This window comes from Podarcis liolepis, assembly GCF_965112155.1.
Source record: "Podarcis liolepis genome assembly, chromosome: 5".
Taxonomy (NCBI): Eukaryota; Metazoa; Chordata; class Lepidosauria; order Squamata; family Lacertidae; genus Podarcis; species Podarcis liolepis.
The window spans coordinates 1,064,815-1,083,758 of record NC_139556.1 but is presented as its reverse complement, the minus strand read 5'-3'; the positions used below and the strand labels follow the sequence as shown (position 1 = coordinate 1,083,758).

At 43.7% G+C, this 18,944-nt stretch overlaps 1 protein-coding gene across 3 annotated transcripts in view; it reads left to right on the top strand.

Moving 5' to 3' along the window:
- The window catches only part of CCDC91 (coiled-coil domain containing 91), a 181,601-nt gene that overhangs the window by 106,297 nt on the left and 56,360 nt on the right, over positions 1-18,944 (top strand). For all 3 annotated transcript variants that reach the window (XM_083503362.1, XM_083503363.1, XM_083503364.1), the window contains one exon: positions 9,473-9,586. In XM_083503362.1, coding sequence (XP_083359488.1) covers positions 9,473-9,586 — 114 coding nt within the window. The remainder of the gene's footprint in view (positions 1-9,472; positions 9,587-18,944) is intronic.

Below are 18,944 nucleotides of genomic sequence, written 5' to 3'. Positions count from 1 at the left end.
TAAGACACCTTGTACAAAAATCCTTTGACCTATTTGTCTGAAATTTGGCAGGTTTCTTACTGGGGGCACCTCTCTCCTGTTTCCTGTTTTCAGACCTCTTCCCTATAAAATACTGGGAAGATCACACAATTTCCCCCCAACCCAAACTAAAAAGACTGGTCTTGTGGGCAAACCACTACAACCATCCTCCAGAAATCTTACAGGATTCCTCCCCTCAAAATTTCATCTGTCAAAAAAGAGGGTTTTTTTAAAGAAGAAGAAGAAAAACTTTAAAGATGGCCAGCATTTTTTTAAAAAATAAATGGAAAAATTTACCTCTAAGTTTCCGACCTTATCCACTCTGGAAGGGGTACTATGCCTGGATATTTCATCCACTTCTGTTAAAATAGAGTGTGGGTAGGGGAAAGCAAAATATTGAAGTTGGTAAATTAAAAGAAAGTAAATATATTTTAGTTACCTTTTTACTTCCAGGATTTATGAGCACCCTGTATCTTCAGTATGCCATAAGCATAGAAATCAGAAAAAATAGAACAGCTTTTTTCAGTGTCTAGAAAAAATCCGGGTCATCACTACATAATAGTGATAAACAATGCTGCTGTCAAGGAGCTATCAATGAGCCAGGTCATCCTCAGGGCGGGGCACACACACAGAAGATATGGAATGCAATTAGCTTTTTATTAGCAGAGAAACTATGATACAGCAAAGTCCAGCATCTTAATGAAGGTGTTGCTGAAACTAAGCTCTAGGCCCACCCTTCTCCTCTAACCACTCATCCTACCAAGCAGACAAAGGCTGCATCAAGGGGGTGGGCTCCTGCTCAAGCAGAGCCGGGGGGAAGGGCAGTCAGCAGAACTGGGACTGTCTCTGTGCATGCTGTGACTCTCAGCTTCTAATCCTGTCTTTGCAAGGCCCTCCTTCTCCTGAACCCCTTGATCACTTAGCTCTCCTGCTTCTATCAGCTCCCAGATTGTCCCTTCTGCTGAGTGCTCCTCAGTGTCCTACCACCAGGCTCCGGTCTCTAAGGTGTCATCTTAGGAGCCCTCCTTGGGCTGGTGGCTCCCACCACTCTTCTTCATCCAGTCAGTCCCTGACAGCTCCTCTTCACTCCCCTTCTCTGGCACAGCCATGAGGAGATACAGAGAAGCTTAACCACAGTTTAGCATAGCACCTGAACCCTAAACTATGGTTAATCTTAATGAAGGTTAGATGAAACATGCCAGTTCATAAACAATGGTTTGAAAACTGAACATAGTTCAGATCAATTAAAAATTCTGAATTAAAAAACAGAAGCAAGAGCTTTAGCCATTTCAGAGTGGGGATAGGGCAAGCACGGGAAACCAAAGCTCACTGCACCTCATTCTTGTAACAGTAAACCGTTGTTTATCATTATCTGTACAAGGCCAATGTGTATCAAGCCCCTCCATTAAAGTTCTGAAAATTTTTCAGTTTTCTAACTTTTCCCTATAAAAACAACTTGTTTTCTCTACAAACATCTTGAATGTTACGTAAATCCAAGTTTTCCAGGTAACTTAATAAATTGGAAATATTGTTCCTTGTGGAGACATAAATATGACAGTGATAAATGATATTATATCACCAGGGGAATGCTAGACGTTTTTTACAGTGGTATCTGTAGCAGATGTACAGCATAAGCGAGTCCAAAATATTATTTGTTTCCTTTGAGCAGGGTATGTTGGGATTTCCATTTCAGACATATGCTATCCAGGTGGATAAATGCAAATTATAAAGGAGACTTACTATATTCAAAGAAAGGCTTTGCATAAAACTTCTTAGTTTTTTTGGAATGTAATATGGGTGAAAAACATGACTTCCTAAAATAAGTAAAGTTCTGATTACAGTAATACACTTGGCTTTTCCTCTGCAGCTTTGTGTTCTTTTAATACCAATGCTGTGGATGTTGCATGGTGTGCAAGCAGGATGGCGTGCTGGCAGTGTTCCACTATTTTTGTTCTATCTTTAGCATCTTGCTTATATTTGACATGGTCCTTTTAAAGGCCAATTCATATATGGTAGCTGTCAGAATAAATTACAGGAGGATTCTTAAGTCAGGTAGGTTTTTTTTTGGGGGGGGGGACTCTCAACCGTTTGCGTGCCACCAACTGAAAAGGATAAAATTGTACAGAAGGTGCAAAATCCACAGTTTTATTTATGTGAAAATGTTTCTCTCATCTATTTCATATAAAATCTAGTAAACATTTTAACATAGCAGAAGCAAGCATATTATTCAGGGATGTTGGATATAAGAGACTTCCTTGAAAGCAATGGAAAGCAAGTGAAGGTGCAGCTATGTTAAATTCAGTGGAGTTTACTCTTTAGTAAATATAACTGGGACTGAAGTGTTGGTCATATATTTATTAAAATAGTTAACATTTTCAGTTTGAAAAATAATAATCTCCAAGGTATAAAAATCCATATTAAAAAATGATAAGACCAAAATGAATTAATAAAGTAAAACAAATAATTTAATCATTCAATAATCAGTAGAAAGAAACTGCAGGAGGGGAGAGTGTTCTTGGGCTGCTTGTTGGCCACTGTGAGAACAGGAGGCTGGACTAGATGGGCCACTGACCTCATCCTGCAGATACTCTTCTTCTGTTATTGTAGAGCTACGTCTGCCGACAATTCACTACATGTGTCTTTTAAGGATTCCTTCATCCAGGTTTGTTCCCAACAAGATAATAATCCGTGATGGTGCAACTTTGCTACAAACTGGCTGTTGTGCCTTCCACATTCATTCTTTTGGTAATGTCTCTTCCTGTATTTATGCTCTTCTGTATATTTGTAAATAAAGGAACTATTTATAAGAATGAAGATTCCAACTAAACATCAGGAAGAACTTTCTGATGGTAAGAGCTGTTCCACAGTGGAACGGACTCATTCTGGAGGTGGTGGACTCTCCTTCCTTGAAGGTTTTTAATCAGAGGTTGGATGGCCATCTGTCAGGGATGCTTTAGTTGAGATTCCTGCACTGCAGGCAGAGCTGTAGCTAGGTGATCTTTCATCACTCCTGGCAGAACCGTCCACGGACAAATTAGCCCCCTAGCCACAGACAAATTAGCTCTTCTTTCCGCCTCTCCTCCAACCCCCATTGAATTCCTCCTGCACTTCACCTTGTAATGAATTCTTTCACAGAAAATCCAATATTTAATTTATTATTTCTTAATAAAAGGTTTCAGCAATGAAAATGACATTTTGATGTGAGTTGATAGTTTTTTAAAATGTAATTCAGTTGTAAAACAATACACAGATAGACCTAAATGAAGCATACAAACAATGCCATACTGATTTGTTCCACAATGATAACTTTACATTATAATCACCTGCAATGCTCCCACTGCTCACTTCTTACCAATTGTGCTAATATTGCTCCACCAGTGGTAGGTAAGTACTGGTGGCAGGCAGTGTAGAGAGTGGCTGGCAGGCAGGCAATGAGGGCCCAGGACAGCTGCCAGCCACTGCCTTCGCGGGTTGCAATGTCAGTAGCTGCGGCAGCAGCAACCTCCTCATTCAACGAAAGGAACCTCTGAAGCCTGGCGCTGGGCTGGCTTCCTCTACCATGCACACACACACACACACACACACACACACTCCCCCCTCCCCCGAGAGACGTGTGCCCTCTCGGCTTCCCTCACATTACACACTGCGCCCAACCTCAACTTGCCCTCCTTCTCGGGATGCCAAGAGGGCAGGGAGAGTTGGCTTCTGCTTGGCAACGCCCACTTCCTCTCTCTGTCTCTCTGTCCGGGCCGCGTGCGTGCTCCTCCCGCAGTCTCCTCCAGCTCCCTTTCCATTCCGAGTGGCTCTGTTGTTGCTGCTGCTGTGCCCGCCTCAAAGTTTGGCCGGCAGCTCCTGCAATAATATTTTTATTTATGGACATATTTTTAGTCGATTTTGCGTGCCCCCTCGCCTGTGCCCTTGTTGTGGCCGGCGAGGCAGCGGCGGTAGCGCTTGGGCCCTCCTCCCTCAGCGGGGACTGTGGCCATGGGGGCTCCCAACTCCAGCTCTTTCTCCCCCCCCCCGTGGTGCTTCATTCCCCCCCCCAAATATAGTCCAGCCCCCCACAAGGTCTGAGGGACAGTGAACCAGCCCCCTGCTGAAAAAGTTTGAGGACCCCTGACCTAAACAATCAAATACACTAAACAGTATGTCTCAGGGAGCTGGTTCATATGAAAATGATATTTGTAACTCTTGGTTGTATATTTGGATAATCCTTAAATTACTTACTGTTGTGGTTAATTGTGGATTATGCCAGTAAAGAAACTGCATCATGAGTGTCAGCTAAGTGCTGGATCTCTTGAGCTTTTTTTATCCACCAGGTGTTTTTCAGTTCTCTGGTTCATCTTTGAACCTCAGCCTTAGCGTTGGCATAGGTTTTTTTCCTTAGTGGCATAGTTTCTATCTCCTTGCCAGATCTAAAAGGCCTTCCTTTTCTTGTCAATTATGCGTTCAAGCTCACTGTCATTCTCACCAAACCAGTCCTGGTGTTTCTTGGTTTGGTATCTAATAGTTTGTTCACAGGTTGCAATAATGGATGCTTTTAGCTTGGTCCAGTGTTCATAGAATCATAGAATCATAGAATAGAATCATAGAATCATAGAGTTGGAAGAGACCACAAGGGCCACCGAGTCCAACCGCCTGCCAAGCAGGAAACACCATCAGAGCACTCCTGACATATGGTTGTCAAGCCTCTGCTTAAAGACCTCCAAAGAAGGAGACTCCACCACACTCCTTGGCAGCAAATTCCACTGTTGAACAGCTCTTACTGTCAGGAAGTTCTTCCTAATGTTTAGGTGGAATCTTCTTTCTTGTAGTTTGGATCCATTGCTCCGTGTCCGCTTCTCTGGAGCAGCAGAAAACAGCCTGACCAGAGCAGAATACAGTGACCAGAGCAGAATACAGTGGCACTATTACTTCCCTTGATCTAGATGCTATACTCCTATTGATGCAGCCCAGAATTGCATTGGCTTTTTTAGCTGCTGCGTCACACTGTTGGCTCATGTCAAGTTTGTGGTCAACCAAGACTCCTAGATCCTTTTCACATGTACTGCTCTCAAGCCAGGTGTCCCCCATCTTGTATTTGTGCCTCTCATTTTTTTTGCCCCAGTGCAATACTTTACATTTCTCCCTGTTAAAATTCATCTTGTTTGTTTTGGCCCAGTTCTCTAATCTGTCAAGGTCGTTTTGAAGTGTGATCCTGTCCTCTGGGGTGTTAGCCACCCCTCCCAGTTTGGTGTCATCTGCAAATTTGATCAGGATGCCCTTGAGTCCATCATCCAAGTTGTTGATAAAGATCTTGAATAAGACCGGGCCCAAGACAGAACCCTGTGGCACCCCACTAGTCACTCTTCTCCAGTTCCTTGATGTTATCAGGGAATTCTGAAAGCAGAAGGTCCTTAAGAGTCATTTGGAAGCAATCCCACTTAATGGGATCTTGAAGGGCTTGAGTGTTCATTTTGCGCCTTGGTATAATCTTGATAGCCATCGTGGAGCATATTAATCAGTGATCTGTCCAGCAGTCGTTGGCGCTTGTCATAGCTCTGGTAAGGAGCACATCACGGCGATCTTTAGCACGGACAATAACATAGTCTAAGAGGTGCCAGTGGTTTGACCGAGGATTCCTCCATGAAGTTTTAAATTTATTTTTCTGTCGAAAGAGTGTGTTGGTTATAACAAGGTTGTGTGCTGCACATATCGTCAAAAGTAAGATTCTGTTCTGGTTGCTCTTGCCAAATTCTTCTTTCCCAATAGTCCCAGGCCACAGATCCTTAGGCGTCTCTGATAGGATGGTATCCAGCTGAGAGTAAAAATTTTCTTTAATGTCTTCATCGGCATCCAGTGTTGGTGCATAAGTACTTAGAATAGTAGCCTGTAGGAACTTCTGACAGGAGCTTCACAGGGTCGTTTTTGATGGCGAAGCCTACCCCATGTATTCGATGTTCTTGTTCAGATAGATCTTTCCAGAAGAATGTGTAGCCTCCTTTTTCTTCCTTCAGTTGTCCCTTGCCTGCTCTTCGAGTTTCTTGAAGCGCTGCAATATTGATGTTAAAACATCGTAGCTCTCTTGCAGTGATGGCAGTTCTGCATTCAGGACGCTCGCTGTCTGTGTTATCTGACAAAGTCCGTAAATTCCATGTTCCAAAGTTCAATTGTTTTTTACGACCGCTAGGTGGTGACCCCACTGGGTGCAGTAATCCAGTTATGGAAAAAGGGAGGCAAACTATGTTTAGGGCACCTTTTCTAGCCCCTCCCCCTTTTCTGGGTGAGCAGAGTAGATCCTAAAAAGGGCTGATCAGTCATGGATACAGCTGCTGAGCTGCTCAACTCTCTCATTCCTTGAGTCGGAACAACTGAATCTGTATCCACCTTCCATGTCCTGGTTCATGATGACTAGGGGCTTCCAGATTTCATTATCCTGCCCCCGTTACCATTTGCCGATCGCCATGGAGCTTAGGACTTGCTGATCAGAAGGTTGGCGGTTCGAATCCCCGTGATGGGGTGAGCTCCCGTTGCTCAGTCCCAGCTCCTGCCCACCTAGCAGTTCGAAAGCATGTCAAAGTGCTAGATAAATAGGTACCGCTCCGGCAGGAAGGTAAATGGTGTTTCTGTGTGCTGCTCTGGTTCGCCAGAAGCGGCTTAGTCATGCTGGCCACGTGACCCGGAAGCTATACACTGGCACCCTCCGCCAATAAAGCGAGATGAGTGCTGCAACCCCAGAGTCAGTCACGACTGGGCCTAATGGTCAGGGCCCCCTTTACCTTTACCTTCATGGGACTTTGGGGGTTTGGGTTGGGTTTTTAGAAGACCACAGAGACCATCTATGGGCCAATAAATCATGGCATATGCCCCCTACGCTCAGCAGATGGTATCACACTTGTAAAAGATAAAGAAGGTATTGCACTGCGCTGGAAAGAACATTATCAACATCTCCTTAACCGCAACTCCCCCATAGCTGCTGAGGTCCTCTCACAAATTCCGCAAAAACAAGTTAGAGATGAGCTCGCAATATCTCTAAATCTGGGAGAGTTGTGTACAGCTAATAACCAAATGAAAAACAACAAAGCCAATGGACCTGATGGGATATCCGCCGAAATCTTCAAAGTGGGTGGAATTGAACTTACACAACAACTTCACAAGCTCATTGAAAAAATCTGGGAAAGTGAAGAAATCCCAGCAGACTTTAGGGATGCCAAAATTATCAATCTCTTTAAGAAAGGTGACAGAACTGATTGTGGAAACTATCAAGGCATGTCTCTATTAGCTGCGGCTGGCAAAATTCTTGCAAGGATCTTAGCAAACCGCCTCGTAACAATATCCGAGGTGACCCTTCCTGAATCCCAAAATGGTTTTCTGCCTTCTAGGGGGACAGTGGACATGATTTTCACCGCTCGACAGCTTCAAGAAAAATGCAGAGAGCAAAATCAACCCCTGTATATGGTGTTTATTGACCTGACTAAGGCTTTTGACACTGTAAATCGTAATGCCCTGTGGACTGTCCTTCTGAAAATTGGCTGCCCTTCTGAAAATTGGCTGAAGTGCGGAGTGTTTGAGGACTGGGACATTCACAGGGAAACCAAAATACTTGTTTACAAAGCTGTTGTACTGCCAACCTTACTATATGCTTGTGAAACATGGCCCACTTATAAACGCCACCTCCAACTCCTCGAAAGATTCCATCAACGGTGTTTCCGAAAAATTTTACACATCACTTGGGAAGACAGGCAAACTAATATCAGTGTACTGGAAGAAGCAAAGATCACCAGTGTTGAAGCAATGATTCTTCAACATCAGCTTCGTTGGACTGGTCATATTGTGCAGATGCCTGATGATCGTCTTCCAAAGCAACTACTCTATTCAGAACTTAAAAATGGAAAGTGTAATGGTGGCAGTCAACAAAAGTGGTTTAAAGACTGTCTCAAGGCAAATCTAAAAAAATGTAGTATAAAACACTGACAACTGGGAAACACTGGCCTGTGAGCACTCCAGTTGGAGAACAGCCTTTACCAAAAGGTGTCATGGGCTTTGAAGACACTCGAACTCAGGACACAAGGGAGAAACGTGCTAAGAGGAAGGCACGCCTGGCAAATCCACACCGTGATCAACTCCCACCCAGAAACCAATGTCCCCACTGCAGAAGGACGTGTGGATCCAGAATTGGCCTCCACATCACTTACGGACACACTGTTAAAACCGTGTTTATGGAAGAGAATCTTACTCGGCTACGAGTGATCGCCAAAGAAGAAGATGCCAGTAAAGAAAGTGCTACTGAAGTGTATCTGAAGAAGTGTGCATGCACACGAAAGCTCATACCAAGAACTAACTTAGTTGGTCTTTAAGGTGCTACTGGAAGGAATTTTTTTATTTTGACTATGGCAGACCAACACGGCTACCTATCTGTAACTGGAACTACTTTCTAATGTTATTGTAAAGCAACAAGGAATGCTTAAGGCTAGTAATGAAGTAATAACCATGTGTTGCAAAGATATTTGTTATTTGTTTATTTTTCAGAAGAGTTTTATAACCCACAAGTGACTTAGCTACAGGCCTTCTTATAAACAATTTGGCGCAGCATTTTTGCTTTACATTGTATGGCGGGGGGGGGGGCTGTGTGTTTTGCAGTGGGAAACAACTATTGGCATAACTAGGTAAAGGGCATGTGTCAGGAGGTTTGGGGGCAGTTCACAGGGAGACCTGCCCTGGATGAAAGGCAGACTGGATCCTTTTATTTGTATGACAGAGTTGTGGGGTCAGTGGAGGTTGATCCATCTGGGCAAATGGGGCTCTACTCCAGCCTTCTCAGTCTGCCCTCAGCCAGCCCTCAGCTGCCTGCCTTTTTACAATCCATTCATAGAGGGGGCACTACTCCATTCACTCCTCCTTGATCTCGGTGTTGCCCTTGTAGAGCACGGCAGGGAGGAAGAAGGGGAGAACATTTGCTCTGCCTATCATGGGTTCCACCACCACTCATTGTTAGCCCCCCTCTTTCCATCCATCCGACCTGTCAAAATGGGCACTAGCAACCACTGTGGGATCCATCCTGTACAGGTTTCAGTCACCTTTTTGGTGGTACATAAGAACATAAGAAGAGCCTGCTGGATCAGGCCAATGACCCATCTAGTCCAGCATCCTGTTCTCATAGTGGCCAGCCGGATGCCAGAGCATCTGGATAGTAACAAAAACCCTCTCCTACTGTTAAAAGGGCTGTCTTGGTTGCTTCTAAGGGTCCTGGAGGTGCATGTGCCAGTACAGGATGCAGCCCTGTTACTCTGCCCACTTACATGCCTCTGCTTCCTGCATCCCTTTTGCAAGAATTGTCAGAGGCTGATGTCCAAAGCATTTATGTGCTGAGGCAGGTGTGTGAAAGGAGGAAAATCTCCTTTATCTCACTATATGTATATGAGGGTGAATATTTGAAGCAAACTCTTTACACACTGTAACTTTTATTTTTTTATAGTCAATTGTAAAAGCAGCCATTTTAGAAGAGCAAGAAAAAAGTGAAAAAGCTATAGAAAAAGCTGTGAAGCAAACAAGAGAAGAGCTGATGGAATATATCAAGGAACAGAAAAGGGTAAGCAGCAGTCTTACACGACAGTTGACGTTGATGCTAGAGAGAAATTATTAGCTCTGCGTAATCTTTTGAGAAGATGTACAGTAAATGTTCTGGGGGCTTTGCTGAATGGCATGAATCATAGAGTGTACTGTGTATCCCTGCCACATGCTATTGATTAGGAATCACCATATTTTTCACCCCATAAGACGCACCCAACCATAAGACGCACCTAGTTTTAGAGGAGAACAAGAAAAAAAAATTCTCTCCCTCTCTGTGCAGCGCCCCTTCAGAGACCCTTCCATTTCTCCTCCTGCTTCACTGAAGGGGTGCTGCGCAGAGAGGGAAAGCTGTGCAGCGCCTCTCCAGTGAAGCGAAGCCAGGAGAGCAAGAGGGATCGGTGTGCACCGACCCCTTTTGCTCTCCTGGCTTCAGCGAAAGCAATTCAAAGCCTCCGGAGCGCTTTGTGTTGCTTTCACTGAAGCCATGGAGCCTGCATTCACCCCATAAGATGCACACACATTTCCCCTTACTATTTAGGAGGGGGGAAGTGCGTCTTATAGAGCGAAAAATACGGTAAACAAAAAAAAGACTTCTTGTGCAAATGTGAAATGTCATACTGGTGTAATTACCAAGTTTAAGCAAAGACCACTAGTTCCAACACAAAAAAAACTAGGATACTATCTAACTAGGATACTTGCAGGGCAGCAGCTGAAGAAGGTGCAAAAAGGGTTTTCTTGTGTGTGTGTGTTTCTTTGTGGCTGATTAGCTGCTCTCCCTGTGCAAAGGTCAGAGGGGGCAGGGTTTTTGTTGAGGCAGGTGCGCGCAGTATGATCCATCTTTTAGATTTAGGGGAGCTAGTCTCAAACGTTTGTTGGGGGGACCTAGGTTTTTTGGGGGGGAGTTATTTGTCCTGTCTTCACGCTTTTTATGTTGGAGGACCGCTGTAGCCACCCCCAACGACACGTTCTCAAGATGGAGGGGGAGGGAACAGCTGCAGTCGCCTGCGGTTCCTGCGCAATGTTTGCCATCTTGCCAAAGGTTGCAGGCAGCTTTACCTGCAGCAATTGCATGTTGATTGCCCTCTTACAAGACAAAGTCCAGCAACTGGAGGAACGTGTAGCTACGATCCAAAGAATTAGAGAGCTGGAGCTCTTCTTGGAAGCTACAGAGCACACCGTCTCCACCAAGGAGGAGACAGGGGACTCCCTTGAGAAGGAGGCTAGTTCACCAACACAGGAGCCAGATATATGGAGAAACGTGACTCAAAGAAGTAGGAGGCCCAGGGTTCGCTCTAATTGTTTAGAAATACACAATCGTTTTGAGGTCCTCTCCCCTAGCATGGAAGACGAAGAGCAGACTCCATTTGAGGATCTCTCCCTCATTACAGTCGATCAGGTATATGAAGATGAGCAGCAAAGTCAGTCCTCAGGGAATGTGCAGGCGACCTTGGAACGGACAGCTCATGGAAGAACCCCGACCAAACCTAAGAGGAGGCGTGTAGTGGTGATAGGGGATTCCCTACTGAGGGGAACAGAAGCAGTGATCTGTGGGCCTGACAAGATGTCTCGGGAGGTGTGCTGTCTCCCCGCGGCTAAGATCCAAGATGTAACTGATTCCTTTGCAAGGAATCATAAAACCCACTGACAAATACCCCTTCCTCTTGGTTCATGTGGGAACCAATGACACTGCAAGCAATAGCCTCCAGAAGATCAAAAGAGACTACGAGGCTCTTGGCAGGAAATTGAAGCAATTAAATGCACAAAATGTTATCTCATCTGTCCTCCCAGTTGAACGACGTGGCCCAGGGAGAGAGGGGAAAATAGTGGAAGTGAACAGCTGGCTTCGCAAATGGTGTAAACAGGAACGGTTTGGATTCTTAGATCACGGACTGCAGTTTCTTGAAGATGGACTTCTGGCAAGCGATGGGCTGCACCTCACAACAGTTGGGAGGAATGTTTTTGCCAAAAATCTCAGAAACCTCATCAGGAGGGCTTTAAACTGACTAATGTGGGGGAGGGAGACAGTGCTTCTGAAGGTAGGAGTCTATCAATTGATGAAGATGATCATCCAAATGTGTCAGGGAACTGACATCAGAGGCACGGGAGAAGGAGAGGGTCTCTGATTCTGCAGCAGAAGGTCCCAGCACTAGGGGGAGACTCAGCTGGGAAGAAGGAGAAGGGAATAAGTGTAACACCAGGGATCCAGGAGAGCAACGGGACAGTTAGGTGCAGGGGCTCCAGGACTCTTCGTTGGAAGTTAGTGAGGAGAGCCCAGGCACCCCGCTGCCCACGCCCACCCTGCGCAGGAGACTCCCGCGCAGTGAGAGGCAGAGACGATTGGGCGTCAAACAACTCTTATGTTGGCAGCGCTTTAAGAAACGCCCACAGACAGATTCTACGAGTGACTAAGGGCAGCCACGCTGAGATGGGCTGTGCAGTCCGGAGGGTTTAACCAGGCAAACTAATGCTCAAATGGACCAGGATTACGCACGAGTAACTCCCACCCACTACAAAATGTCATAGACCAAATGGAGCAAACAGCACGCAGACCTAGTGGTGGGAGGAAAAAATCCTTAAATAAGAGTCACGGGGGAATGATTAATGGATTTCAGTGTCTGTACACTAATGCGCAAAGCATGGGAAATAAACAAGATAAGCTTGAGCTCTTGGTACAGCAAACTAAATATGACATAATAGGCATCACTGAAACCTGGTGGGATAATTCCCACGATTGGAATGTAATAATGGAGGGATACAATCTATTTCAGAGAAACAGACCAGACAAGAAAGGAGGAGGAGTGGCGTTATATGTCAGGGATGTGTATACCTGTGAAGAGATCCAAGATTTAGAACCTCAAAGCCAAAGTGAGAGCATTTGGGTCAAAATCATGGGAGAGAAGAATAACAGTGACCTCATTGTGGGAGTTTACTATAGATCCCCAAGCCAAACGGAGGACATAGATGATGCCTTCCTGGAACAGGTGGCCAAGCATGCAAAAGGAAGGGAGATAGTAGTAATGGGGGACTTCAATTACCCGGATATTTGTTGGATGTCAAACTCAGCCAAGAGCATAAGGTCAAACAGATTCCTCACTGGCCTTACAGACAACTTCATTGTCCAGAAAGTGGGAGAAGCAACAAGAGGAACAGCCATTTTAGATCTGGTCCTAACCAGTGTTGATGACCTGGTTAGTGGGGTAGAAGTGGAAGGATCATTAGGCGCGAGTGATCATGCTCTTCTGAAGTTTACTATACAGCGGAAAGGAGCAGCCAAGCATACTAGGACTCAATTTCTTGACTTTAAGAAAGCCGACTTCATAAAACTTAGGGAAGTCCTGGGTGAGATCCCATGGACAGTAATACTAAAAGGAAAGGGAGTTCATGATGGCTGGGAGTTTGTTAAGAGGGAGATAGTAAAAGCACAACTTCAGGCAATACCAATGAGACGGAAACATGGAAGGTGCCTAAAGAAGCCAGGGTGACTATCTAAAGAACTTTTAAGTGAGTTAAGATTAAAAAAGGATGTGTACAAAAAATGGAAAAGGGGGGAAACCACCAAAGAGGAATTCAAACAAATAGCCAGCACGTGTAGACACAAAGTCAGAAAAGCTAAAGCACAGAATGAACTCAGGCTTGCTAGAGAGGTTAAAAGCAACAAAAAAGGCTTTTATGGGTATGTCCGTAGCAAAAGGAAGAAAAAAGAAACAGTGGGGTCACTCAGAGAAGATGGTGAAATGCAAACAGGGGACACAGAAAGGGCTGAACTCCTCAATGCCTTCTTTGCCTCAGTCTTCTCCGATAAAGAAAACAATGCCCGACCTGAAGAATTTGGAGCAAATGATTCAGCAGAGGAAACACAGCCCAGAATAACTAAGAAGATAGTACAAGAATACTTGGCTAGTTTAGATGTATTCAAGTCTCCAGGACCAGATGAACTGCATCCAAGAGTATTAAAAGAACTGGCAGATGTGATCTCAGAACCACTGGCAGTCATGTTTGAGAATTCCTGGAGAACAGGCGAAGTCCCGGCAGACTGGAGGAGGGCAAATGTTGTCCCTATTTTCAAAAAGGGGAAAAGAGAGGACCCAAATAATTACCGCCCAGTCAGTCTGACATCAATAGCAGGGAAGATTCTGGAGCAGATCATTAAGAAAACAGTCTGTGAGCACCTAGAAAGGAATGCTGTGATCACCAATAGTCAGCATGGATTTCTGAAAAATAAGTCATGTCAGACTAACCTGATCTCGTTTTTTGACAGAATTACAAGCCTGGTAGATGAAGGGAACGCAGTGGATGTAGCCTACCTTGATTTCAGCAAGGCATTTGACAAGGTGCCCCATGATATTCTTGTAAAGAAGCTGGTAAAATGCGGTCTTGACTATGCTACCACTCAGTGGATTTGTAACTGGCTGACTGACCGAACCCAAAGGGTGCTCATCAATGGTTCCTCTTCATCCTGGAGAAGAGTGACTAGTGGGGTGCCACAGGGTTCTGTCTTGGGCCCGGTCTTATTCAACATCTTTATCAACGACTTGGATGATGGACTCAAGGGCATCCTAGATCAAATTTGCAGATGACACCATACTGGGAGAGGTGGCTAACACCCCAGAGGACAGGATCACACTTCAAAACGACCTTGACAGATTAGAGAACCGGGCCAAAACAAACAAGATGAATTTTAACAGGGAGAAATGTAAAGTATTGCACTTGGGCAAAAAAAATGAGAGGCACAAATACAAGATGGGTGACACCTGGTTTGAGAGCGGTACATGTGAAAAGGATCTAGGAGTCTTGGTTGACCACAAACTTGACATGAGCCAACAGTGTGACGCGGCAGCTAAAAAAGCCAATGCAATTCTGGGCTGCATCAATAGGAGTATAGCATCTAGATCAAGGGAAGTAATAGTGCCACTGTATTCTGCTCTGGTCAGACCTCACCTGGAGTACTGTGTCCAGTTCTGGGCAGCACAATTCAAGAAGGACACTGACAAACTGGAACGTGTCCAGAGGAGGGCAACCAAAATGGTCAAAGGCCTGGAAACGATGCCTTATGAGGAACGGCTAAGGGAGCTGGGCATGTTTAGCCTGGAGAAGAGGAGGTTAAGGGGTGATATGATAGCCATGTTCAGATATATAAAAGGATGTCACATAGAGGAGGGAGAAAGGTTGTTTTCTGCTGCTCCAGAGAAGCGGACACGGAGCAATGGATCCAAACTACAAGAAAGAAGATTCCACCTAAACATTAGGAAGAACTTCCTGACAGTAAGAGCTGTTCGACAGTGGAATTTGCTGCCAAGGAGTGTGGTGGAGTCTCCTCCTTTGGAGGTCTTTAAGCAGAGGCTTGACAACCATATGTCAGGAGTGCTCTGATGGTGTTTCCTGCTTGGCAGGGGGTTGGACTCGATGGCCCTTGTGGTCTCTTCCAACTTTTCTATGATTCTATGATTTTAGTAATAATGTGTTTGCATTGTCATATTAAAGGAACAAGGTACATGTTTTGTGGGCACATGGCAAGCGGCTAAAAATATTCTAACGTATCCAGGCATGAGAAATTTTGGGAATGCCTACATTGGTTTACAATGAGGATATTCTTTTCAACAGCTCGAATGAGCTGTAGAGCTCCATTTCATACAGAACACATGCCTGCAAATTCTGATGATTTTGCTCATTGATGTGAAGGCATGGGGCATGGGCTCAGATTAACAGATGGCCACATGTGAAGCATGATTCCTGTCTCTTGCCCCTTCTTAGGTGATGGTGCCCCGATAGTCAATGTGCTTCCACTGGTGACAGGTCTCTTTCCTATAAGCAACCCTTAGTGTCCCTTCTCCTTGGCCACCTCTACTCTTTATATGGCAATGGAGAGGGTAGGGGACTGTCAGGCAGCAGTGCTGTACCCTGCTTTCTACAATACCATTTTCCTGTTGATTCTGTTCTTGTAAGTTGTCAAGAAATTGACTCGGTAAAATTTCAAAACATTGGCAAATCTCAAGGAATAGTCCCTTCTCTCTCTAGCAATTGGCTATTTAATGCCTTCCATTTAAAAATAGTTTTCAATTTTTTGTTTTCATTAAAACCCATTTTGTTCTTCACTTCTAGCTCCCATAGCATAGCTTAAACTATTTTATGTCAGCATAGATTTTCTTGTTGATTAAGAATAAATCAGTTTGTCTGTTCTCCACACATTACGGCTTAAGTTCATATTGCAGCCTGGTTTCACCCACTTATTTGTCATTCTGACTAGTGGATGAATAACCAAAATATTGAAATTGGGTATTTCCTGTCGTAAGTGAAGTCCTGGACTAAACATTATTGTTGAAGTATTTCTCATAATTTTAATAAATGTGTGTGTAGTCATGCACTTTCTTATCTTCTTTATAGTCAAAGTGGGAGTAAACCAGCACACCAGAAGTTAAAGCAGAGCAATTACCAGTATCACCTGCTGAGCAGGCCATTTAAGCAGGCTCTTTAAAATGATGAAATGTTCAGAGTGATGGTTGTTTTTATGATTTCAAAGTTCAAGACCCACCACAGCTAGTCAAGGTTAAGTTTTCCCTATTGACTGTGACACCCAGCTTTCTCTAATAAAATACTTTCTGTTTCCTGACAACTAAATGAATTGGATAAACACTGAGCGTGCTCTGATAATACATGAGCAATTTCTAGCAACTTCAGAGCGCTTAGTTTGGCTCTCATATTGAAACAAAATCCACACTTTCTAAATAATTCCCATATTATTATTACTTGTTTATATGCACACCCTTGTCACTTAGCTATTCCTCTGCAATTTTAAGGCCAAAGCTTGGCTGAAAGAGATATCAGTTGTAATCAAAGTTACTGTGTTCATTTCTATTGCATTGTGAATTCCACTTCTGTCTCATAGCCTCTACAGGAGGCTATGAGACCAAACACACCAAGACCAAACACACCAGGAGGCCATGAGACCAAACACAAGACCAAACACACCAGATGACCAAACATATAAGATATCACACTGCCTGATTAATATTAAGGAAATAACATTGCTACTTTGCTGGTTCGCTATCTCAATATTCATCAATATAAATCAAATTCATCAGTCATGTCTTTGTTCTTAAACTAAGTTACAAGCTAATTACAACCAACTAGGTTTTTTTTTTTTAAGGCTAATAATTTGATATTACCATACTTGCCTTTTCTGTTGTAGCAGTATTTTACAAGATAGAAAACAAATGTGATTTCCTTAATAATTTGGTGTTCATCAGTAGCTTGGGGTTACGCCCATTATTTTGGCTTTTAGCACAGAACTGATACAAACCTTGTTGGTAGGTAATAGGTAAAGGTAAAGGACTCCTTGACTGTTAAGTCCAGTCAAAGGTGACTATGGGGTTGCAGCGCTCATCTCGCTTTCAGGTCGAGGGTGCCGGCGTTTGTTGGCAGACAGCTTTTCTGGTTCATGTGGCCAGTATGACTAAACCACTTCTGGCGCAACAGAGCACCGTGACAGAAACCAGAGCGCATGGAAACACCATTTACCTTCCCGCCATAGTGGTACCTATTTATCTACTTGCACTGGCCTGTTTTTGAACTGCTAAGTTGGCAGAAACTGGGACAGAGCAATGGGAGCTCATCCCGTTATGCAGATTCGAACCACCGACCTTCTGATTGGCAAGCCCAAGAGGCTCAGTGGTTTAGACCACAGCACCACCCACGTCCCTTGAACAAAGGATTCTAATTTGTGTTCTCCATTGGCCCATCCCTTTTTCTTCACCATTATTGAAGCATTTACTGTTATTTTTGTAGATGATGTATTCACATCTACAAAGTCACCAGTCACCTTTGTTTTCATTACTTCTTCTCCTACTTTGCCAACTCTAGAATTTCAAGCAGCCTGACAGTCATTGTGGGAAGCAGCACCAATGTGCTTCAAGCAGTCTTCAAACCTCTAAACATATATTACATAGACAGCAAGGAAAACTGAGGAGAAAGATGCCAAGAGAAGGATGCCAAAATAATGGTGGTTTTCTGAAAAACATTGCCATCCAGTATTATGAAGTGCATACAAAATAACTCTCATGTAATGGCCTATGTTGTTAGGAGTCCTAAAAATTGAGTCCGTAATTTAGCAGATTGAAAATCAGTTTTGAAGAGGATAATAGATGGAATAAAACAATAAAAAGAATAAAAGAAGAGGAGACTGGGATTCTGTTCTTTAAAAGAAATTAGAAAGAACAAAAGCATTTAAAGCGGTGTCAATTATTAGCACACCTTGCTTTAGAATAAATACTATAATTTCTTAGCATGACAAACTCACTATAAACACTTTCCAATCTATAATTATTCTTCAGTTTTGAATTTTATCAAGATTATAGAAAATAGCTGTAAATGAAAAAAATATGGAAGTTTGCATGTAAGAGGATAATAAATCATATTCAGAGTACCTTCTACACATCATCTTACTGGTGTCTGAATTGATTCCATGATCTAGTTTTAAATTCTGAAAGTTCCCAGTCTCCTGCTCCGTGCTTTTGTTACTTTAAGAATGCTAGCTTGGGGCTAATATCTCTTACTTCAGACATGCATTATATATATTTTTAATCTCCATGTTCCATTTGTAAGGTCTGCTGTAAACACTGACAGCATGCAAGATGGATTTGGGCTATGCTCTGTTCAGCAATCCTTTTTATGAAATGCAGATTTGGCAGCAGATATTTTGTACCTCTATAACCTCAAGATTGTCCATATGGGACTGATCTGGAGAAACTGTTTCTGCTGCTGTCAAAGGTCAGAACACATCTCCTTTGGCCCCAGTTATAGTATACAACAAAAATGGCATTGCTTCCTATTATCCCTCCTGCATATAGGGCAATAAGGGGAGCCAAGTATGAATTCTCAGGTGTGTTTGGAAATCGGAAATACCACATGCAAGCTGGATTTCTCTTTTTTATAGGGTAAACTAATTTTCTTCTTTAAGTCATGTCCATGGATTGTCTTCTCTTGGTCCTTCGGATTCATCTTAACCTGATAATATCCTTTGGTTAAATCTAAACACGTGATGTAATGACATCGCCCAGTGGTCTCTATCAGATCATCCAATCGTGGCATGGGATACACATCTGCTTTGGTGACATGGTTCAGTTTTCTGAAATCCAAACAAAAGCGTACTGATCCATCGGGCTTGTCCAATAGCACTATAGGGGCTGCCCAAGGGCTTTCTGAAAGTGCAATAATTCCCGCTTTTAACATGTCCCACATCTCATTGCAAACCTTCTCCACATACCCTCCTGTTATACAGTAGAGGTTCACAGCAATGGGTTTGGCTTCCCCTGTGTCTATCTGATGTTCCACACCCTTGGCCACTCCTGGAATATTACTGAACAAGGATTCATATTCCTTCA